Source organism: Tauraco erythrolophus, chromosome 1, assembly GCF_009769465.1.
Source record: "Tauraco erythrolophus isolate bTauEry1 chromosome 1, bTauEry1.pri, whole genome shotgun sequence".
Lineage (NCBI taxonomy): Eukaryota > Metazoa > Chordata > Aves > Musophagiformes > Musophagidae > Tauraco > Tauraco erythrolophus.
In genome coordinates, this window is record NC_141465.1 from 47,448,069 (window position 1) to 47,473,540 (window position 25,472).

The following is a 25,472-nucleotide window of genomic DNA, read 5'->3' on the forward strand; positions in this document are numbered from 1 at the left end:
TCGGGAGTGATCTTACTGCAGCCTTCCAGTACTTAAAGGGGGCCTACAGGAAAGCTGGAGAGCAACTTTTTACAAGGGCATGTAGTGATAGGACAAGGGGCAATGGATTTAAATTGAAAGAGGGCAGATTTAGATTAGATGTAAGGAAGAAATTTTTCACTCAGAGGGTGGTGAGGCACTGGAACAGGTTGCCCAGAGAAGTTATAGATGCCCCATCCCTGGAAGTGTTCAAGGACAGGTTGGATGAGGCTTTGGGCAACCTGGTGTAGTGGAGGGTTTCCCTGCCCATGGCAGGGGGGTTGGAACTAGATGATCTTTGATGTCCCTTCCAACCCTAACCATTCTATGTTTCTATGATTCTATGATTCTATGAAGTAGGATGCAGAAAGCCCCTCAACCGCACACAGAAAAATTCACTTCCTAATGACAATCCCTGCCCTCACCAGCAATCTTTCCATGCCCCCTGGTTTGGAGCCCATGCTAATCTGTCCACAAGGAAAAGAGATAGGAGAAGGGATATATTTGCCCATGCTAATTTAAGATCACTGAAGTTTATTTACCTTAGTCTTTTTTCTATAGGAAATGGGGGGGGGGAGAGGGGTGTGATTATTTACAGCAGTTGTCATGCTTCTAATCCAAACCATCTACTAAATGAACTTAATCTCCTCTTTAATTACACAGGGACTGCAGGAAGATTACCCCGAAGCCCGCCCCGGCCAGCCCCCAGCCCTCCCACAACGTAGGCTTTGTGGGCATGTTTCTCGACTGCACAGTGTCTGCACAGGCATCGTCCTCTATCACCATGATCAGTTCCCAATTAGACAAATTTTACATTTGGGCAGTGACTTTTCCACTCTGTAAGTATTTGACAGCAACTATACAAGACAGGGTATAAATAAAAAATTACAAGATGAAAACAATAAATGGGGACAGAAAAGTAAAACATACTTTATTATGCAGCTAAGCAGCTCATAACTAACAACTTATTAAATCAGTCCAAATTAAAGAGATAAACATCAGATAAAAACAAATTTGGTTTTGCTGCAGTTTTCTGTGGTTGCTGTGGCTGAGAGAGCACGACGGAGACTGAGGACTGGGTAGGAGTAAGTTGGAAAAAAAATACCAGGCTTGCTCTTATTTCATTCTGCTTCTTGAGCATCTAGCTCATTTTGACAAAATCAACAAGGGGAGAAACAAATGAAAGATATTCTGGATGAACAATACGTTGCACAAAATGTCTCATGGATCAGCCAGACTGAAACCCCACCAGAAGCGAGTCCCACCACATCCACGCAACACGGACACGGAGGGGAACGACCTCAACGTGTGGGCTGGCCACAGGGCCTCTCACAGGGCTTCCTTCTTCCTGACACACTGAACATTGAACTTCTTAATTCCAGGGGCTGCTACTAAGAAGCTGAGTGCAATTATCCAAGTTTTTCAGGTGTGTCTATTTTCACCATCAGATATGTGCAAAGGAAGAGAATATGTTAAGAGATACAAAGTCTGTTTTCACACATATTCATCAGATGTGTGTGTTTTCTTTAACGTAAAAAAATGAGAAACAAATGTAATGCCTAAGCTACACGTAAAATTCAGTCTTATAGGAGGAATGGCACTGATTTCAGTAAAGCCTCCACCTATAATATGAGACAGATAAAGCCAGGGATGGAAAACAGAGATGAATTTCAGGCAGAATATATTTTTAGGCAGCTGTGTTTATTGAAGCCTTCAAGTAGAAGAATCCTAAAACAGCAGTCAAGCTAACGAAATCCCCACTTTGTTTATCATTAATATTTCTGGCCCACATTAAAAACGAACAAAGAGTTGCATGTACTAACATTGGAAAAAAGCTTGCTCAAATAATAACTGCCAAGTTTAATCATACTTTATATGTGATAATATGCTATTAACAATAGGGGTTTCTTAGAAATACACTGCGTTTATTTTCAAGCAACGTAAGAAGATAATTACAGGCAAAGGAGACAATTCTTTGTTTTCCCCTTCTCTGCATTTAGCCAGCACTAACACAAGTTATGCTTTCATTAGCCAAAATAAATGCACAGTCACTGAAAGAACCACAAAGAAATCTCTGCATGCTTGTAGAGATTACGAGAAGTGAAGCAAGTTTACGCATCCGCTTTCTTAACGAGAGGCCACAGAGCAAGAGTCTCTTCAGAGACACCCCGCCTCAACAGAAACGGCTCTAATGGAGTCTCTTCTGGCAATCACAAAACAAGAACTTGATGAAGCTAAGCCACACAGAGTAATAGCTTGTCAGCAGGTGTTGGAACTAAAGGTGGTGGAAGTTATTAATAGACATTTTACCTGCTAATTACTTTTCTGTGGCTTCACATGACAGTGTGAGTGATGAATTGTAGCTCTTTTCTTCACATGCTGACAAGCAGCAGCTCTAATCACCTCTGATGAGTTTTGCTTTTTTTTTTTTTTTTTTTTTGGTGAGAGGAGCCAGGCTCCTAGTCCCTCTGCCAGCCCATCCTTGCACCAGCACCACAGGGTAGGAAGAGTTCAGTAACCAAACTTTGGAAGCAAAGTGATCTTTTTTTTGGTTTGATCAATGCTATTTAATCATTCATGTCCCTCTCAATTAAAAAAAAAAAAAAAAGACCCCCCCAAAAAAATCAGAGCTCATTTCCTCTCTTCCCTGCGTTAAATTCACTTAACTCTTGCTGGCAGGGAAGTGCCCCTCATGTTGCTAGCACAGGTTAAAAAATAAAGTATTCCTAACTAGTACAGTGCTAACTATCTCTGCTGGCTCAGACAGGCTGTCTAGAAGCTTCTGAGCCCTTTAGTTTACAGTATTTTTATGCTGCCCGTTGCAAGTGCAAACACATTTCAGCTAACTAAAAAAGCCAAGCTCAGGTATCAAAAGAAGTCCAGATCTAAACACATCGCAATGTGCAATACAGATGTAGCCACAGTCCCATTAACAAATCCAGAAATCCCTTAGAACAAATGTCTTGATTATAACTTTCATGCAACCACGAATGCCTCTATGTCTCCAAGCACAAAAGACCACATTAAGTTCAAGGACATTGTTCGACTCCTACAATCTAAGAGAGAGAAATGAGCATATGGCCCCTCTGCTCACCTCCCTAAATAACTGCTTCTTCTCTTTCAGCCCAGAAAGCTCCTGGAAACCACGCAGAGCAAAAGGCATGCAGTGACCAGTGTTAACTCCTACTGAAGAGACACAAGACAGGAACTGAAGATACTACTGTGACACTGGTGCTTGAAGGCAAAGGGAAAATAAAAACAGTTTCTCCAGGCATGCAGAGCAGATAGCAGTGCTTACATTGATTAATTTCTGCTGCCCCTCTGAAGAAGGCAACCTCGACTATACAAACTTCAGAAGGCAAAGGTTTATTTTTCTTTGGCGAATATTTGTTGCCACACACACAAACATTATTTTTAAAGAAGGAAAAAAATGGCAATCTGTTGAAATTACAAATATTATAGTCTAGATAGCTGTACTGTGTAATAAATTATGTTCATTGTATAATAAATTATGTGTAAAGAAATGTAACTTCTCAGTTATGCTTCACATATCTCAGTAATATGGATAACAATCACGAGGATGAAATCTCAAATTTTCCCTCTAGTGCAACTTTGTTAAAAGTCTTTTTCCACTTATTCACAGGCAGAACGTAGGAGTTTTAGGTAAGAATAGCATAAGACTGCTAAGAAATGGTCTTAAGATAGGATAACCTCAGGCAAGCTTAATTCTGCTCCTCACTATCTTTCAGTGATTTCATCTTCCATATTTAATTCTTAAGCATCATTTCCGTATGTAACACTTATTGCTTTTAAACAAGTAACCTGGAAACAGTAAAGTTCATAGAGCCCTCAGTTCTGCAGAAGCCTGGGGAAATTTTAAAATGAATAATCAAGCTAGCATGACATGGACACCACAGCACATGGCAGCCATTTCAAAACCACGCCTCAAAATTTGGGGCGGCCAAAAATTCGCCAAGACAAATTCCAACCTTTGTCTCCAAAGTTGTTTTTAAAAATGAACAAAATGCGTCTGAACCTCATCCTCCAAAACACTTGACTGAACACATCCCACAAAGGATGAGGCAGATAGCTCACTAGCCCAAAGCTGTAAGCAACTGAGAGCACAGCTTGTCATATGGAAGGTGCCTTATGTAACTTTATACCTCATCAGATCTGCCTACAACATATATTTCTAACGGCCCTTCCTTCTTCCAGCATCACAAAATGCCAACACTAAGGTTATCTCTCCTTCAAATAACACTGACATATGGGGTAATTTAGAAGTGCACAACATATGATCCTTACATATCTGTTTCTTAAACACAAAGTAGATAAGGTGAAAAAGCCAGACAGCTCAAACTACACTTATCATTTACTGCAAATATTAAACATATCTTGATTAAAAGGCAAATGGTTTCAAAGAGTATAAATATTTGTTCTAAATGTTTGCAGCCAAAAAAAACACTCAGGTGCATGATACTTACAGCCCTGCAGAACCCAGGAAAGATTCGTAATCGTCATCATCATCCCCTTTCCTGAAAAATGCCCTTTTTTCTCCACAGCACAATCAAGCAGCACATCAAAAAGCCAAGCCCTGGTTATGCTTTGTAGCACTAATAGAGCAATTATATAACTATTCTTCTTACTCTTATTCAATCAGCAGATACTGCAAGACTAAGTGCTCATTATCTTTTTGTTTTTCTACTGTCTCATGTCATTTTGTCCCTAGCCAGCCAAGTGCTCTTATTTTTCCAGAATTCAAACTAGCAGTTACATATTCAGTTACATGCATTTCACAAAGTCCTAAACAGCTAATCGGCAGTTCCAAAAAATAAAAGGAAATAAGTCAGTTGTTATGAGCAGACTACCTCTTCAAAACATTTTACATTGTAACAGTCCTTTTTATCCAGTCTGCTTTTAACGCAGGGGCTGGACCTTTAAGGGTCCCTTCCAACCCAAATAATGCTATGACTTTGTGAACCATATATTTCGCACTTGCCCAAAACTCCAAACAGCCCAAATTAAAAAGCAACTAAGAAAAGTATCTAGGATCCATAACTGTTTCTTGGGGCAGGTAGGAGGAAGGACATTCACCCTTTGCATATAGACATATTTACTGCCTTTGGCACACCACAGGGTTTACTGCAGTTCTGTATAACAGATCTACTAACAATAGCAACAAACATTTTCAATGTGATCTAGATGAGCTATCAGAAACTCTTTAACTCCTTAACTTTATTGATCTGGTGACAGACTTCAGGATTTCCTTCTCTGCAGTTAAGTCAGCTCAGGCAGAAGACAGGAAGGTAGATGATATATAAGAAGAACTTTAACTTGCAAAGGGCAATAGTAAAAAGGGTAAGTAATTTTTCTGCTATGAGCATGCAGAATATTAACAATAAATCCCAACTCCAGCACATACAAATCTCCATTCCAAAATGAAGTCTTCCTCGTTTAGCACTACAGTGATTAAGTAGAGTATTCACTATTACTGACAAAAGCAGGTTTGAGATCTGACTAGTGATAAGGGCGAAGGAAAGGATTTCTGTGTGAGAAATGGCAAGAAGATGAAATTAAGATAAAAGGCATAATTCTTCAGAGGTATCGAATCATTCATGCATAAAGTAGGTCTATTTTTTACATTCATTTGCATATAAATGTTTTGTGTTAGTGGTAAATGATAAGTAATTTCACGCTGTTAGTGCACACCAATGTTTTCTCTGCCAAATAATAATGCTATTTCATCTGCTGCAATCTTCTAGCTTTACAGATTCAAATATACAGTGTATAATAAATATCTATGCAGCCACAGCAGATTTAAATAACTAGCATGAAACCAGTACTGAAACCAGTATGCTGTACAAAGCAAAAACTGTTTTGTTTTTTTAAGAAAACTCTACCCAAATGCAGATTTCCTTAAAGGACAGAGACTTTGTTAAGTTCTTTCTTTAAGGAAAATTTTAAAGCATTCAGAAGTTATTTGTGAAGTTTTCTAAATATTTTTATCTTCCTAGAAAAAAATATTTCCCACTTTAAGGTCTCCTTTTAAAAAATATTTGAAATTGTTCAAAATCAAACAACACTAATTTAATCTTCATTCAAACAAAATGTACATGATATTTTGGAGAAGTAAAGCAAAAAAGAAAAAAATCCTCATACATCAAGGCATTGCAGTGATATGTTAGGCAAACTAGATCATTTTCTTAAAGATGGAAGAAGAAATCTTTGGCTGTACAGTCTCCAGTCTTTGTAATCTTCAGACAGTAAGGCAAAGGGTAACATTTTCTGGGAAAAATATGATACCAAGGAGACACAAAATTTAGAGTCCATGGACACTCGGCAAAACATGTTCATACCCAGTTTTGAGAAATGAAAAAACATCTCCTGACAAACAGATGATGGAAAAAGGATTACAGGCATCTCTTTGCTTTCTGCAGCACAGTTAAGTATTTCAGGAGCTACAAGACCTCCAGATGCACTCCAAACCTGAAGACTGATACAGTGATCTGATGGCTTTACCTAAGTAATCTGTCCTTCAGTATGAATTCCTCTTTTCATAAGCATCACCTCCGTCTTTCCACAATTTATTTTCTGTTGGCATTGTTCATTCATATCCAGTTCTTACAGCAACCATTAAAGGAAAAAGGCTCATCACATTTTATGTGTGGATGACGGTCTGCTACACTGTTGTTTGTTTACGGATGAAATGTAAAGCAATCTTACACTAGCTTCACCACCACACGCATACTGAAAAGGATCATGTTGAGGCTAGATCTGGGTGGTAATTTTTATAACTGATGGACCAGTGCAAGTCTTATTACCTGGGAGCAGCCTGGAGAAAAAAATACCATGGGACCCAACTCAGTACAGTTTCTACCTGTATCTCTGGAGCAGGACATGCAGTTTCTTAGTGTATACTGGTTTTCAACCACTTTTTAGATGTCAATTATTTTTTGAGATTTTGTCAGTATGAATCAACAGGCCTGTCCACATCAAGCAGGAATCTACCTGTTGAAACTGAGATTGCACTGGTGGTACCATGTCCCAGTTTGAACAGAAAGGGAAGGGCAACAGACATGCCTTGCTGGAAATAGAACAATTCTACAGGCACATATCTGTCATGGTGGTTTCTCAAGGACCATGCAACAAACTCTTAGCAGCAACGAAATACCTTCACAGATTTAACGACTTCTTTATTTAAGTACAGAGAACATTTCATTTATCTTGCCCTTTCTGATATATAGATTTTATAAAACCTAAGACCGCACTGAGGCAAGATAATCTATTGAACATGCTCCCACCTCCACAGACTGAAGGAGAGAGGGAAGAGACAAATCACATTAGTTACATTGCCCGCTCTCTCCTGGAACACGTTCAGCTTCAGTGATGGTATGTGATACGTACGCCCCCACCATTATCAGCAAGTGTGACTCGTAACAGCAGTAGCAGCTGGGCAAAATCTTTATTCCTCCTTCTCTGAACCACCACAGGAAAAAAAACTTATGAATCTCACCTCCAGGATGCTTGCTCTCCTGTTAAGTGCACAATATGGCAGGCTGGCAGCCAAACGAGACTCTACTAAGAGGGATAGCACAGGCCACCATTTGTTTTCTGATCAGCTAACAAACACTGGAGGATCTATTCGTTGCAAGTGCTTACAACAGAAGGAAAATACTGTAAGAGACCATAGCCACCCACCCACCCTCTGTCAAAAAAACAATAAAGAACATCCTTTAAATAGGGCTATCAATCATAACTGGTTCCCAACTATTATTGTGGCAAGCAGTTTGTCTATTTAGCGCTGTTCAATAGCCTCCACCTGGGTTAAGGAGGTCCCATGCTCTCTCCATACCAGCCAAACATGCTTGTTCAGGCTTTCCAGTTTCCTCCAGGAAGAAAAATGCTGCCCCATGAACTACAGGCCTGCAACACAAGCAGCTCGTTGGCCGTTTGCCATATCCACAAGTGACAGGGCAGAAACTGTAAGTAGAAGTTTACCCCCAAAAAATGCCGGGAAGAGGGGGCCGGGAAGAGGGGCAGGAAGAAATCAGCTCCTAAAACACATCAGCTATCAACAGTGCAGAAGCCTTCCTCATTGATGGCAACTATGTCTTAAAAACTCTCCCTACAGAGTGGAAGCAGAGATGAACAGTGGGAGGTGGTTCTATCTCCCTCAGCTGTTCTCAATGCCGAAAACTGTTTTAGCTGGTCACTCAGTAACTTAGAGAGAATGAGGAGGAGAATCAGAAATTACAATCGTTTTGTTTTTTAATTATTAATTTAAAATCAATCCGACTATGCTTGCAAGTCAAAATTCACATTGCTATTCCTAGCCCATCATGTCACCCATCATCTGCAGCATCCAAATAGATCTAAACTCAGTCAGATCATTTGCTTGTAACTCATGCCAAATTCTATCATGAAACCCGTGTCAAACTCTAGTGAAACAGAAAAAATAATCAGATAATTTTCATTAAAAAAACCTTGCACAGTGACTATCTGCACTAGTAGGTATCCTATGTTGGACAGTCACAGGCTTAAAGTTCTCCTAGACAATACTGTCAACATTAGAGGCTAATCGGAAGAATGGGCAAGCACTAACCAGAACAGATACTTACTGATGAAATAAAAAAAGGAAAGCCTGTAAGTATAGGACCAGTATAGCCAAAAGGATTGTCTCTGAATTAAATTTCCTAAGAGGCTTATCTGATTGGTGAACAATAAATTCAAATTAAGTCCACTAAAATCAATACAGCAATCACATTTTGTATCCCTGAGGAGCCATCAGGAGCCAATTGTGAGACTGCAAAAACCTCAGCTTAAATTAGAAGCTGTGATCTGAACGCATGCTATTGTGTTTAAGTGATGAAGTTTTCTTTCAGACGAACCCAGAAAAGCAGGCAATGCTATATGCAAGAAGTTCAAACACACAAGGATCAGGAAGATAGAGACTTGTATGAACTAAGGATGCAGCGTTAGCCTCCACTACAAATTCCTTATTTTATATTCAACTTAGTTCCATGCACTTTTACCTAAGATAAGGGAGATACAAAGAAAAGTTGTGTTTGTTTGTCTAAAGATAACATCTGTAATTACATATCCAGGAAGAAAAAAAAAGAAATTTCAGCAAATAACAAGGTTTTTTCTGTCAAAATAGGTTATTTTTGAAAGAGCCACAATGTCTCCCTGTGTGCCTGGGAAGAATGGTTATCAGTGTTCACCCTAACTTAGATTTTGTCTCAGTTAATTGAAGTATTTACTTTCTTGTTTCCTTTTGCACTGTCTGATGAGAAAAGTACTTTGTGAATAGCTCTCTTTACGTTCCTTTCTATATCAGGAGCTTTTTTTTTTAGGATTGCACCCTTTCCATTATTTAACTCATTGCACTGAGCCACTTTGCAACATTATTAGAAATACTACTCTAAAGAACAGAATCTAAGGTGTGTTTAAAATCGATCTTCCTGTATGGAAAAGCTTTTCTGCCCTTTTTCGCTTTTTTTTTTGTATTTTTTAGCATTTTTTCCCTCTCTCTTCTCTTCATTACCCCTCACATCTACCTCCCAAAGATGCAACAACAGGCTATTCAGAAAACCTGCTGCATACTGAGAATCCACAAGCCCTTCTGAAGAGCCTTTCAGCCTACCATCTTTGATTGCCTCTACTGGGATTCAGCTTTCTTAAACCGCTTCTGAGGCTTGGAAAAGTAGCATGCATTAAAAATCCACAAAACACCACTTCAGGCAGTCAAGTACATCTTAGCAGAGCTGTTCACAGTCCTTCCTACAGTAGAGAATGCAGACAGTGTGCCCAATCTATCACTAATCTTTACAGGCACACACACAGTTCGTAAGAAGGGTGAAGTCAGCACCACACCCCCTCACTGAGGGGATAATCCTGGTTTTGCATGACGTGACCTGACTGAAAAGACCATTACCAAAATCCCTCTGTATGCTCCATCAAAGATGTATGTATTATTTAGACGTAAGATAATTATTTCAGTATTTAATCCTTTCTACTGTGAAATACAAGCAGCTATGTTTCAGCAAGCTCAAATAATCATCTAAAACATACTTTGCATGAAAGGATCACTGAAAAAATGACATAGTTAATATCAGGACATTTTGTTTGTAAAGGGCAACCGGCACTCAATTACTGCATTCACATATATAACTGTTTTACATTCCAAACCAAACGCAGTCTAGTCCTTTTGTGATTTCAGATAAGCTTTTCTTCTGTAAAGGCAGATATGCAAGCCTTAAATCTCTGATACCAATTTATCTAACAAGCACTATCCTACCAGTAGATATTGCTCTTTATCTTGCCTCTGGTTTAAAATGCTAAATTGTTCATACATTACACATGAGGAGTTTCTTGAACTACTTAGGTAGTCTTTAGGACTAGAAATTTGAATACACTAACTATGAATATGCACATACTGTTCACTCCTCCCCCTGTTTTGCCCCAAGAAGTTTACCAGTGCACAGAGCAAGTCTACTGCTTCCAAGATGAGCTCCTGATGGCCAATTCGCGTGACTCCAAGATCTTCCAGTTCTTGATGAGTAATGCGTAGTAGCTGGTCGCCACTAATCTTCTCTCTCTCAAAGTTCTTTATATATTGCTGCAGGCAGTCATCAAGACCTGCAGAAACAGGATGGAAGAAGGGAAGACAAAAGTTAGCAACATTTTATACTGCCATAGGAAGTAAAAATGGGCTGGAACCAAAAATCAAGCCAATGGAGGATACTTGCCCTATCTTTAAGAGAAGTATTTCAACATCACAAAAATTTAATGCTACCCAGAAATCTTAAGATTTGGAGAGCTATGGCAGCCATGACTTTTCCAACTGTGGATGATACCAACTGCTCCTGAACCTCGCACAGAGGCCTGAATTTTTATAGTATACTGTGCTATGAATGTCTATCTGGCAGCCCCTAACAACAGATATGTTAACAATGCCTTCACTACATCAGGGAGGGAAGAGGAGCATAGGAAACAATGGAAGGGAGAAAGACTTGCATCCTTCTCCAGGTGCAGCATATCAACAGATGCTGTGAATTATTACAGCACTGTAAGAGACGGAAACAAGGGAATGCATTTGTGCCAGAGACGAATTCAAAGGGAATAACGAGAGCGTGAATGTGCTTAACACCGTATATCCAGGAATGACTGGCTATCAGTGCCTTTTAACCTCACTCCCAGGGTACCTCTGCCATGGTAGGTCGCATGATGAGGAGAGGCTGCTGGAAATGCCCTCAGCTAGGAGCCTATCTCTTCACGGGACACTTGACTACAGTGCCCCATGCAGTGACATACAAAACGGCAGTGCCACATCATAGCATCTCTCCTACTCCAAGACTGTTCATATGCTGCTGAGCCACCTAAAAGGTCACGGATCATGCCAGCCCCTAAAACAAGCTGCAAAGAGTTCTAGAGAACAAGAAAGGCGATAGCACTACAAATGCATAAACTGGGGCCCAATTGCTGCAGCAGATGCAGCTCAACATACCTCAGTTCAGAAACTGTATGGAGTCACTCATGGCACACAAATGCTTACTGAGCATGAAAAGCCACTAAAATCAAGACCTGGGTGCGCTCCCCAGAACAGAGTATTTGGGGAGCAGAAGCAGACCCATTATGCCAAAAAAGATCCTGGAAGTGCATGCAACACATTTGCTTAGGACATAGATGAGTGCAAGATTGTACAGGACCAGGTCTTGCTCTGGGGGCCACCCCTATTCTACCTATTCAGTTCGATTATCAGTCTAATGACATGTAGCTGACTACATGTTTTTGCCTGGAGCAAAGAGCACTGTAGTATGTGAGATAATCCATCATGCATCTCTTCCTCATCTGGCCCTAAGAGGGCCAGACCAGTACAGGGAAGCTCTGCAGCATGTGCATCCCTGTGCCAAGGGGATATGGAAGACTCCCAGGTATTTGGTGGTCCATCTAAAATCTGTGTCTGAATATCTTCTGATGCATCAACATGACTGCTATCCACTAGCAGAATTTGACAAAAACCTGAAAGCATTAATTTAGCTGCTTCTTGAGAGATACCACCTTTCTGACGGTTGTCCTCAAGCAATCCCTAATGTTGAAAAGACATCTGCTCATTAGGTTGCAATGAAGTGAGAACATTTTTATTTGTTAATAGAAATGTCTGAAAAATCTGAAGGTACATGGAGGAGAAAAGATCGATCTGACTGCTGAGCCCCAGCTGTCTCATAAGAGCCCAGCTTATAGCATGAGGCTTCTCTGAAACTGGTTTTGTTGCATTTTTGGTTCTCATTCGCCCCGTTTAGGGTGTAGCCACACCCCAAAGAGACTCATATGAGGAACACATTGGTAACCGCAGGCAGGGATGCCTCGGTGCCAGGCCAGCCTGCCGTTCCTGGCTCAGCCCTCGGGCAAGCGTCGCCCACACTCTGTCCTGCTACAACACACCAGCACAATCTTCACATGGCTTTAACTTCTAGAATTCACGCACCAAAACTAAACCACACGCAAACACGCCGTAAATCAAATTGTCCAGGCTCAAGACACAGGAGCAGGTCCCCAACTCCAGCAGCCTCTGACCACATCCTTCCAGAGCCCACCACCTGATTTCCTGCCTCCAAAACAAAGCCACTTAAAGGGCTAGGTTAATCAAGCATTTGGAGCTATACCTTCCATTCATCTCCCTTTCTAATCAAACAGTTGCTCGAATCAGGCATATACTCTATTACAACATATTAACTGAGAACAAAAATGGTGATCCAGGAACGATCATGTACCACATCTTGCCACACAGCCTGGTTCTCAGACATGCTTGACTGGCTTGTGAGGAGCTCAGAATGTTCCCTAATGCTCAAATAAAGAAAATACAAATGGTTAAACTTTCACCAAGCGCAATGATCTTACTAAAGCTTTTATTCTCCTTTCCCTACAGTAGGGGAAACTGAATTATCAGAACCACCAAGACTGATCCACAAAATGACTTGGTTGCCACATGTATGCATGGAAAAGAAGACAGGAACACTCACTAAGGTCAAACAACACAGTTTGCTGCTTTGTGGGGTGTCTCACTGTATTGTTGCTATTTTTCCCCTTTGTACTTACATACATACAACTGCTTGATAATCAAAAGTAATGTTTCACTATAGAACTACACAATATATTCATAGTCAGTGTGATGCACAAGGGCAAGATCTTAATTTCTCTCTTTCTTAGACACCAATTGCTTCAGAACATGTTAAAGAGCACATTCTCAAGGCATTTCAACGAGAGCCTTCAATTGATCCAAATGCTGCCGTCTCTCTCTTATATGCTAGGCAATGCTCATCATTATTAGCAAACAGACAAGTAAAAATAAAAATCAAGTATTCTTCTCTGCCTGACACCTGACAGTAAGGCCATTTACCAAGTCCCAGTGCTATAAGAACTCATTTAGACATTTAAATTTAGGTTGCAAAAGGAAATAATTTTTCTCAAATCTTCTTGAATCCACTTTGCTTGTTCACACACACACAAGATACCGTTACCTTGAATTATCTGACGTGAGCCTTCTTGATGTACCTCTATTTGTACGTACTTTCGCCCAAAGCCCTTCTTAGCCCAAGTTTTCCATCTGATATATTAATCACATGAACCATTTTACAAGCACAAGCCCATGTATAATGGCATATCTTTTTTGAAAGAAATGAAATATTCCTGACAATACATAAAACACTTCACCTAAAAATGTATTAAAAATAAGCCATAGATGTACTTTTGCTAAATGACTAAAAAAGGTGGCAGTAAGTACTTCTGATATTCCTGAACTTAAGTCCCACACTGCTTACATAGACTGCTGAATGAGAATAATAACATTAAAATATTGAACGTCATCAGGTATGAAAAAAATGAATTCCCAGCTAAGAGACAAGCAATGCAAATTCAAAATAAGACATGACAGATGCACTTAATAAACACTTACTGAAAGTTAATTCTAAATAAAGCCATTACTCTTCTTCCTCCTGCTATCTATGTATTTTTGTCATTCAGATGTAATCTAGACAGATGCGTGTAGGGTATTCATATAGGGTAAGAAAAGAAATTTAAGATGACAAAAATATTACTGACAATTGGTTGACTCACCAATTTCGTAAAAACTACAGCCAGGAAAGAACAAAATAATTTAACCGTAGATTGCGTGACATTTTCAGAAGAGCTTGCCACAACTACTTCCCCTCACTCCCTAAACAAGACATCTTTTTAAAGTCATTTATTTCTGTCATTCTATTTCTTAATTAAAGAGCAGCGATTCTTTTTGTTAACAAAACTGTGCACAGATAGGAAATAATAATAATAATAATACAAAAAGGCTGCCAGCATTCCTCACCCACACCTTTTGTCCCCAGAGCCATGGCCAACAGCCTTGTTTGCCAGCAGCTGGCCAGCTGCTGCTGCTGTGTTCAGATCAACAGAGGGGGAGCTGCAGGGAATGGGCGTTCCTGGCTGATAATGCCATTTAACTTGGGACGGGACAAGATGTACCAAAAAACATCAGGTGCCTGTGGTCCATGGAGACAACCTGGAAGCTAATGGGGAATGCACAGCTTTCCTAAGAGCACTCTGTCTTTAATGATATTCCTGCAAGTCAGCATCCACTCAACTTCAATATAGTAAGAAATTTTTCTAACTAGCACGGTCTACTCCTACCCTCAGATGCCCTCATATCAGAGGATTTCACACAACTCACATACCATAGGAATGCCAGCAAATAATTCAGTCTGTTGGACTATTCCCTGTTCATGGTCAGCATCTAGCAGACCTGGGTATTTCAAGAACAGTGGCCTCTGTCCAAAAATCAGGTTTGTTATTATATTCTGGATCAATAATGCCCCATAGTATATCAATACACAGTAACAGTCTCATATTCAACAACTGCTCCTCACCCAAAATAACCCAAAGATTTTTTGAGTATATGTAAATGCACAGATGTTCCAGTAATAAGAGAGTTTAGAATAACACTGTACGATGGTACTCTTCCTTTTAGACCTACTCTTTAAAGGAAACACTACATAATGAAACTTTTTTTTCTTTTTTCTTGAAAGATTCCTCGTCTTGTGCTCCAGAAATAACACAGACCCCCAAGGACGCTAACTACTAAGAAGCACTCCCCTGCCTCGCATGCTTTCCACTTGAGCTTAGCAACCACAGAGTCTGGCAACACTGTCCAGATCCCACTGTACACTCATTACCTGGCCAGTTTGATCAGGCCTTAGAAGAGCATTTAAGATGCTAAGTTAATACATTGCACATCTTTGTCAGCTGGCATACCGCTGAGGTGTTAAGATGGGCTATTCTGTGCATTAATAGAAAAGGAGGAACTCTCTTCATTAAGTTTAAAGCAAGCTCTACCTCATCTGTGGGACTAAACAATTGAAAAAAAACCCAGCAAAAGTAAAGCAAGCTCCTCCAAAAGAAACTGCTCAGAAGAGTTAGTGCTTTTAATGTTAAAAAAAAAAAAAAAACGCTTCTCTAGAAAAGTTTTTCTTGCAAGTAGAACAGACTGGAGCTGTTTTTTTTTTTCCTATTCCATCGAATTCTACCTCGTGTGGGCCAAGACAGAGTTCATCAAATCATTAACAATTTTTAACAGCTCACAGATGTGAAATCGGGCAGATTTCTAATCAATGAATTCTTTTTATTACAACAGCACTGTAGAAACTGATCAAGAAATGTTTAATTTCATTTTTTTACTCATATGATTTTCTGGAGTAAAATTGCAAGATGCAGTGCTACCCTCCAGGGAAATCTTCCATGCTTGCAATCTCCTAACTAATAATACAACGGCACACTTCATGATCTCTCTGAGGTATTGTCTTATTTTGACATGTGTAACAGGTTCTCTTTTGAAACAAGCAAACCGACAAACCTCCCTGTCATTCAGTGTCAGAACAGGTTATGCACATCTGTGGTAATTCAAAGTCAAATGACCCTCTCCTTGAAATATATCCTCAGGTTCTGATCCCACAGTCTGCTCCTTATCTGCAAGTAGTTCAGTCTTTCCTCCTGCCTCTAAGAGACTAAAAAGTATTAAAATAGACTTTTTCTATGGCTAGATCTAAAATTTGTAATCAGCTGCTCAGATATACAAGAGAAGACACAGTTCTAAAAACAGTGACAGCTAGGTAGAATATTCTTCCTCAAATTCGTGGCAAAAGAATTTTTCCTTAAGATCGGAAAACTACAGCGAAAATTACAGAGCTTGTGTCCTTTTTTCCAGTTTGGAGTTAAGGGAAAGATGATGACACTACAAGTTTAACCGTTACACCTGAAACTTTGACAAGGGAGTATATTTTTATGCTCCCCTGGCAAATCAGAATGAAGATGCAAATTGACAACCTCCCTTGCCAAGTCATTCTGTAAATCAAGCATTTACTGAAAAGCAGTAACATACAGGCAATACATGGAGTGAAAGTCACGAAACAAATGACAGGTTTAGGGCTTTTCTTTTTCTTTAAGTACAAGGCAAACAAATCCATCTTTCAATCTGAACAGAAAGACTATGCCCTACAGGAACTCCATCAGTTTTACGTCTTAAGAAATACAAATTCAAGCAATGGACTGTAGCACAGAATTTAACAAGTCATTAGAAAAAAAACCAACCTTAAACTGGAGTTTAATATAAGCTGGCATTAACATTGCACTATCTGATGGCTTTTCAGATTGTAAGCTATTATTTGCAACATTTTTACCTAAACTACCATGATGGAAGGGACCAGTAAAATATTAAACGTCCAGAAAAAAATCACAGTTGTTTACTCCCTGCTCACCATTAAATATGCATTAAATTTAAGCCAACTATTCTTATGGACTGACCACCTTTGAAACTGCACGAGTCTACGTGTGTTTCAAACTCAAATGTTCAACTGAATCCCTGATCAGTTAAAACATTGTGCTATGACTTCTGCATTTGTACCTAGGCTTCATTAATCCAGAGCTGGTAGACTACTAGACTATTCACTTTAATTATACAGAAATATGAGCTTTGCTTATGTCAAAGAGGAAGACAGCCAACCAGAAAACTTCTCCCTCTCTTCTCCCTCAACCAGAGAGCTGCTGCTGGGCACAGACACCGCAGGCAGCCCCAAGTGGGCCATTCTCCCCACCACAGTAGCTCCTATTCGGGGCACACATTCAACATTTCCTCCCTAAGAGAACCAGAGCGCAAGAGAGGAGACTAGGAAAGGCCAGGTTTCGCCATAATCTGTATGTGGGAGATGAGCATTTGGAAGCTCTCCATGTCCCTCAGTCTGAACGTCACCAAAGAAACCAGGAGCAAGCCAAGCCAGCCGCTTCCCCACCTGAGAGGCAAAGATAATTCTCCTCTGCCCACGTAACGGATGCTAACATAAGGGATGCTCACTGCTTCAGGGTCTTCAGCACCTCCTGGGCTTCATATGTGACAAACAGATGTCACAGTTATCAGTGCCAAAAGACGGAGCAAAGAACAGAATGTTTTAAGTGCAGTAGGTGGCAAATGCCTGCTGCAGACAGGACAGCTGCAAAAAAGTAATGCCCTATCCCAGAGAAGCACTGCAGGTAGGATGGCAAAAGAAACACCAGAAGCAGCTTTCATTACAGATTAGGAAAAAATTACAAAATATTTAAAACTGAGGGAAAAAAATAATTAATTGCAGGCCCTGGATTTACGAATGAGTAAGGGATTAATGAAAAAAAGAATTGTCAAATGCCTGGATTACAGCACTATTTGCAAAAGAGCAGGACAATCACTTTGTGCACTGTTTATCTGCAAATTCAGGCAAAAGCCTTCTAACTGCAAAATATATTCGTCCTTCACTCTATGGAATTACTCTCACTCTCACACTCCCTCTCTCTCTGTATATATCTGAGTCAAAGAAAATTCCAAAAAGTATTATAAACAAACATTAAAAATGACTAAGATCCAAATAATTAGGCCTTCAAGTGTACTCTAGGAATATAGTATAAGATTACATGTTTTCCATATGCAATTTAGGGTAGATACATTTTTTCCTAGGAATCTTCAACTGTTCATCGTCAAAACATTAGCAGAGAGGTACTACTAACTAAAACCTACATCTTTAGACAATGAAAGAGAAATATAATACATTTAAAAAATCACTTTATATCTGCTGAATATATAGTACTACATCCAGAAAAGCGTGTAACGTTTGTAGAATGAAGAACTCAAAAGACAGAAGATATGAACACGAGAAGCAGCAACGTAATCCAAATTCAGCCTCTCCTGAAGGTACCATAAATGTTGAGACCCTGGATGCTAGACCAGAGGTACTGTGTACAGCAGTGAGGTAAATAAGGAAGGTATCACACCGGGCTGCCGAAGAGATGCGCAAAATGAGGAATTGAAATAGAAGTATGTTTTAGACCTTGCATGTTGCTCTCTTCTTTTTAAGGCCCTTACCCAGAGAAGGGCCTGTGGTCGATCAAAGGAAAAATCACCAGTGAAGGAGGAGACTGCATTATGCCAGGTGAGAACTTGGGAGTCAAAGAGTATATCTGTGACAGCGGTGGGTTGAAAGAGAAGTTTGAGGTGAAAGAAGTACTGTCTCAAGTCACTACAAATTCTGTAATTAAAAATCAAATCCTGTTCGAGGAATCTGACTCTGAAATGTCTGCTGTTCCCGTGCCGACATATACACTCTCTTTTCACGATCATGAACTCTTACAAGACCTGGATCTATTTATTGTATGATCATGCTGGCAATAAATGGCATTGCAGAAACATCAAGACTGAGTGGATCATACATGGCTCATCAACAGCTCTACTTTACAAAGAATTTCACACTGACTAAGTTTGAAAAAGGTTTTCTTGATAAAAAACGAAATTAAATTTAAAAAGAGAGACAGAGATACAGAAAGTATACATGTAGACTAACTACAACTATGATTTAAATATACACAAGACCGAACTGGTGCAGTGTCTAATAGGACAATAAAATCAGTCCTTGCTGTTAGACTGCTCATAATCAGGGCTTATTATGGCAAGTTAGACTTGTTAATTACAAGAATAATATCCAAAGTGTTCTGTTTAGCTGTTGATAAATGTAATCATTCATATTTCTCTGTGTGCTTTTTGTTTCCATTATGCCCATCTGTATAGCAAAACCAAATCTTTACACAAGCACATACAAGTTTTGCAAAGTATTTGAAATCTTAAAACACAGATAACATTGCAACAACCAGTGTCGAGCTCTATTTCTATGAAATTCAAGGATTAGTATCCCTGATTATCAATATTGTTCTCAAAGTAAGAGGTTATAATTATTGTTATATTTAGGACTCATTATTGGAGTACAACAACCACATTGTTCAACTACAGCTGTGGCCTTTGCACATGAGAAATGCTGAAGTGTGCTGAAAAGTTAGTGTGGCTGATAATGGCAGCAGAAATCTCTTTGCTAGTGGAAGGGAGAGAAGCCAAACACTCCACAGCATCATTAAATATTGGGAATTCCTCAAATGAAACTAATCAAAGGAATGCATCCATTTACTCCTGATAAATACTACTACATCCAACTGCAGGGGCCTAGGCAGCCACAACAGGGATGGGATGAGAAAGTATTCATTCACTCTCATAATTCAATGCATAAAATGACAGATTTTAAGCTCAAGGGTAGAAGTTCATCTAGAGGGAGGCGTCTAGAGATAAACTGGAAATACGTGATCTGTAATGATCTTTTTCTTTTTTTTTTTCTTTTTCTTTTTCTTTCCCCCTAAGGAATCCTACTTATATTTTGAACAAAGACCAGACAGGCTAATGAGAGTGCATATGTGTGTTTGTTTAAATATCATATTCTACCAAAATCAGAAGTTCTTCAATGAGTTGTCCAAGAATTATCAAGATTATAAAGACTGAATTAAATACTCCTCTAAAATTTCAAAGAGGAAATGTCATTATTGTGTCAATTTTTTTCCTGCTTAAATCTCCGCACTCATGATTTCTGAAGCAGCTTTGTATCATCAAAGCTTTGCAAAAAGTAAGAGGAGAAAGTGGCATTGTCCTTTTACATGTAATAATATATTTTTATGATACACAAGAACCCAGCCAGTCTAGTCTTATTCAGGGTCCCACGACGCTAGAGTCTCTACAAAGTAATATACAAGGAGGCATGACCCTGAGTCAAGACGCTTGATAAACTTCTCTTTCTCCATGAAATCCAAACTGGCTAGATAATAAAGGCAGATCCCTCAACAGCTACTTTTATTTCTACTCTGGTTTACTTTGGAGTTTTCACACTCTCACAATCATTCTCCTTTGCATTTTTCACATGTACTCCAGTTTGCAGAGTACCTCAGGAAAGGGAAGTCTTCTTGCATCCAATCAATGTTTAACTTCTTCCTCAAAGTACTACATTTCTACTCCAATTATCACATGTAAACTAGAATACATTGCAACTATCTTAGCATTTTCAATCAACATTATAAAATTATGGTTCTAAATACCATTAACTAACATCTGTTTCCTTTGTGTTTGATCAGATATCTTTTTTTATGTTTCAAACGCTACCATTTTTCTGCTGTAAAATGATTCCTCGTACAACATCTGTCCACATCACTATTACTGTAGGGATTTGATGTTTTCTAAGAACTTGTTACCATACATCAGACTATAAGGAGTAACTTCATTACTAATTGGTTCCCCCTAAAATATAAAGCAATTTATGAACAAGTACAACAAAAAGTTTTTCTCAGCATGTGTCCTTCTGACTTCAGGGTTTCTAGAGGTTTATCCTTCTACTAGTGCAAAGCAACTTTACAAGATTAAAACACATCTTATCACCAAACATAGAAGATGAAAACTCAGCTTATCACCAAACATATAATATTCTGGTGCCTGCAAACAAAAAGGCTACACCACTGGGAGAGAAACCGTTCATCTAACAACAGCATGTGGCTTTATTACTTCTCCAACACGTCTCTCAAGCAAGCAGCGAGCACTTAAGATATTAATATAGGCCTAAGTGGGCAAAACCAGGTTCAGGCACACCACCAACGTACCAGTGCCAGAGCTGGAAAAGGCTAGCGAGGGCGCCGTGTGCCGGAGGCAAACCAGCCCTCCATCTATCCCAGCCCCGCGGCTGCGGGTGCACATCTCTGAGCGCCACTGCACTAATGCGCAGCACCTGCCCTCTGAACAATTTTGCACAGCAATGACAAACTACCAAATTCCCCAGTATGACTGTAAGTGTTGAAATGCAACCACCATATCCCCTAAGGATGGGAGGCTTTGTCTAAATAGGTGTGGTATTGGCTTCTTCGACAGTCTAGAAGGGGATATAAAGCTGAAACGCCTCCTCAGGACTTATAATATGAAAGTCTTAATTTTCCATAGCTTTTCACTGTCTCCCATGATTATTTGCAGCTGTGCCTCACACTAGCACATGGCTATAGGAAGTGCAAAGCCATCAAGTGTCCAAGCCTTCAGCAGGCAGACAGGAGGGAAAGTTGCTTCAAACTTTGAGTGAACTCCCTCCCGCTCATTTTTCCTTCTCACAACGCCCATGCAATTCCCAGGCTTGGAGCTCTCTTTAGCAGAAGCTCACACAATTCAGCACAGTGTGAGATTTGGGACGGTTTTAGGGTTGTGGGCAGAAAAAGCTGTACATCCCTCTCCACATGACAAAGAAACATCTGTAACTTAAAATCACTGGTCAAATACTTTGATATGTGTGGGAGTGTCTTGAAGAAGAAAGGGAAAGCTATACTTCTAATACTCATCACTTCCATCGCTTCACATACGATGTTTCCGTAACCATCCCACCCCTCTGCAAAATAGAAATGAATCATATATCAAAGGGAAAAAACAAGTATAATATGTAAGACAGTCAGAAGATGTTTATGTAAGCCAAGCACACCCCTGACATTAACCAAGTAAGTAAATAAGTACTGGTTGTTCTTTCAAATACCTTCCCATGTTTGCATTTTTATAGCGCGCTTTGGAGAAACCACATTAAACACACTGTTGTTGTCGCATGAAGGGCACTCCTCTTCTTCCCTCACACAAGTTAATATATGCTATTACGCAAAATAGTCAAATAACCTCTGCCACAGCCTTTATTATAATTCTTCACTACCAAAACCAGCTTTGCTGCCAAGAATTCATGATGTCAGAATGCATCCTTTCGGAGGAAGCTCAAACATTGGGTCACCAAAGAAATAATACAACAGTTGTTAAAGCTTTCCTTTACCTCAGCACTTTGCACTGTCTCCCACCATTGGAGAAATCTGTTAATGGCTCAGATAAGGCTTCAAGATGTATTTGGTGATGCCATCACACAGAGTCTGCAGATTTCATGCAGCCCAGCATCGTGATTAAAAGTAATGCAATTCATTTCATGACACAAGCAACTCCTCAGTTCTTCTTACGCTGAATCTCTCTCTGGAGATACAGCGGACAAGATGCCATGCTTGATTAGGAGTGCTCATACAACAACTTCCATCCATGCTCCAAATTATTCTTCCCTCCCTTCCATTTCATCTTCCTTCTAGTATCAGCAAAATCACCCAGCATTCACTGGCTCTATCCGCGTTCTCTCAGGAACGATTTTAGAATTAAACCAGAATGCTAATGATATCACCCATAATTTGACAGAATATGTTAAAATAACTTTACCAACAGTCCTACAAGTACAGCTTTATTACATTCCGATAGGCACAGATCTTGTATATGTTAAGAAGTCAAAAACATTTCAGTTTTAAGTTTCTTGGCCAAGACAATCTGCTTCAAACTATATTCAAAGTAAAGAGCTTCACATAAAAGTACATGGAAGCACAACTGTACATGTCTTCTCTTCCCCACTCTCCCTCTCGCTCATTAAAAGAGACACATTCCATAATGTAAAATCTACAATATGAACCATGAGCCTGTAAAGTGGGAGTGCAACCCACACAACTGGGTCATGGAAAAATACATTTGTTAGTTGTTTATTTTCTTTGGTAATATACTTCTTAAAATAATGTTGTCAGCTTTGCATAAGTTGCAAATTCATATTTTTTTTTTTTAAATTCTGTTTAAGTGACAACCTAAGTTACACTTTAGCCAGTTTCTCATTTTGCATAATCACTCGCTCATACAATTTATCCATATGAGCAAAAAGCAGTAACTAGGAATTAGACCTTTCAAAGACTGAATTAATCTACAGCGACGTATTAGTCTCTTTCAAGTCTCATCAGTGTTCTATCTCCAGGAAAGAGAAATGAACATTCACATGGAAAGTAACGTGTGCATGCGTCACACAAAATTAATAAGTTTGTTTTTAACTATTAACCGCATAGCATTAAATTAATGATATGAAACCTCTGTCCCTGAAGCTCCTTCCCAAAGAGAGGATGAGGTACTTCCTTAACTATTAGTACCAGACATTATATACATTTGTGCAAAATGCTGCAGTTTAGTGCTACTAACATTTTGTAATGCACACATATACACACCTTTACTTAACCGATTCAGAGGCTTAATGCTGAGAAACCCAAAGAAAAACCTGAAATCCCCACACTTTGCTGCTGTTGCAGGGAACACTGAGAATCGTCTATGGGGAGGTGGAAGATGCGTACCGCGCTCGGCCTCCCAAGAAATTCACATAGAAAGAGGCCAGAAACACCACAGAAAACGTACCATCAACAAGGGCTCTTAGACCCTCTCCTCATACAGAGCCCTCTAGAAAGCAGCACAAGGTAAAGTGATGCTCTCGTGCGTTTTGCTTAGCCCTACTTATAAACAGCCTTGCCCCAAGCCACATGGAAGGCATGGCAAAATAAACCAGAATATAGATTTAACAAAGCTACAGTTCCACGAGCTCTAGTATTTTGTTGCCATAGCTTATCAGATAAAAGGAAAAAAAAACCCACATGCAAAGTTTTACCACTGAATTACTTTTGACCTTGGGTTTCCTTTGTGTGATCTTCATCCTTTATACTTCCATATTTCTGGCTGGTAGAACTAAATACTTGTATCAGTCAGTGTGGGATTATGTGCCCCAATTATGGATATTCCTGCCCATTTGCACAAGACATCACCAGGAGGTAAATGCTGTTTGACGCTTTCTGTGTTAGCTGTATACAGTCAACTGTAGTATAATTCTTGATCTTGCTCCATTACCTCCTGCCCATTTAAGTATTACTTTATATTGAAAAGTGATGGAGAGGGTGTATCAGTACAGAAATATTAAGTTATTTCTGTTAGCACCGCATCCAGACCTAATCAAAAGCTGGGGAAAAACAAACAAACAAACAAACAAAACAAAACCAGAAAGAACAAGAAAATATCTGAATTTTCACTCTGAAGAGTTAACAGGACTTGTTGTATGTACTAATTTTCTTACTGTATGAGAGATTCCTTATTCTATATTTATTCTTAAAAGTGTACCTGAAACATAAGGTTAGATACCATTTCAAGTAGTTCAAGATTTCAATGAATCAATAATAATTACTATTTCGATCATGGTAATTCTGGCTGACTTTGCATGCCTTCCTCCTTGTCGCTGAAGACTGACGGGAAAGACTGTCCTTCTTACCTGCCACAAACTCTTTTTGGTCTCATTAAAAATAAACTTTCTGAACCTGAATGAGACTTTTAAAAAGTGTGTTTTTCTGAAAGACAGAGGACATCATTATTTCCAAGTACCTGCTCTAAGGTATCAAATGCATCATTTCCACCACCATTTCCAAATGCCAACCAGTCTGTTAAACACATACCTATCAGCTGTATTCTGACCTTGCACTGCATCACACGCATCCTAGTGCTTATGTATTATTTCAGCCCTCTGTTAAGAAACAGTAGTACCTTAACATTCTTCAGTTCTTTTAGAATCTCTTTGCTAATTTGAACTATTTCAGAAATAACAGGGCTTTTAATAATAAAACGTGCATGAAGTTAAGCACTGGTAGATAGGAAATGGCTATTCTAATGGCTATGAAGATAAGGTGCAATTCCCCTTCTCATGACAGGTTCTGCTCTGCTGAAGTTCCCTTCAAAGCTGGTTCTCTGCGTAATGGCCAGTTTCACAACTGTAATAGGGAGAAAAGTGGGAAATGAAAAAAAATCTGAAGCTTTACTACTAATAGCTTAGTATCAAAATTTCAACAAGTAGTTGGTATATTTTTGAAAAGAAAAATAACAATAGAACGATATAGGACATGCAGATTTCTAGGACAGTATTTTTTAACAAGCAAATGAACACCAAATTTTAGGGTGAAAATTCTGGGCAGAGGGAGATTCTGGAGACATTTGACTGGAGTGGTTTTGCAACACACTGCCCCATCACCTCAGTCAGCTTATCCTGCAGCCAGACAACGGGAGTCCTCCCTGAAGACCATTGCCTTCTGCCCAGCTGTCCTAGGCTCCTTCAGCTGAAACTGCAGCATTCCCATCTGCAGCCCACTGCCACAAAACAGAAGTACTACGGTTTCTGCACAGCAGCAAGAAT

General features: G+C 39.4%; 1 protein-coding gene across 1 annotated transcript in view; it reads right to left on the reverse strand.

The window, feature by feature from the left end:
* Positions 1 to 25,472, reverse strand: part of CNKSR2 (connector enhancer of kinase suppressor of Ras 2) — a 218,047-nt gene that overhangs the window by 170,405 nt on the left and 22,170 nt on the right. Inside the window, 1 exon segment of the mRNA XM_086608968.1 lies at positions 10,493 to 10,656. Within this exon segment, the coding sequence (XP_086465094.1) occupies positions 10,493 to 10,656 (164 nt within the window).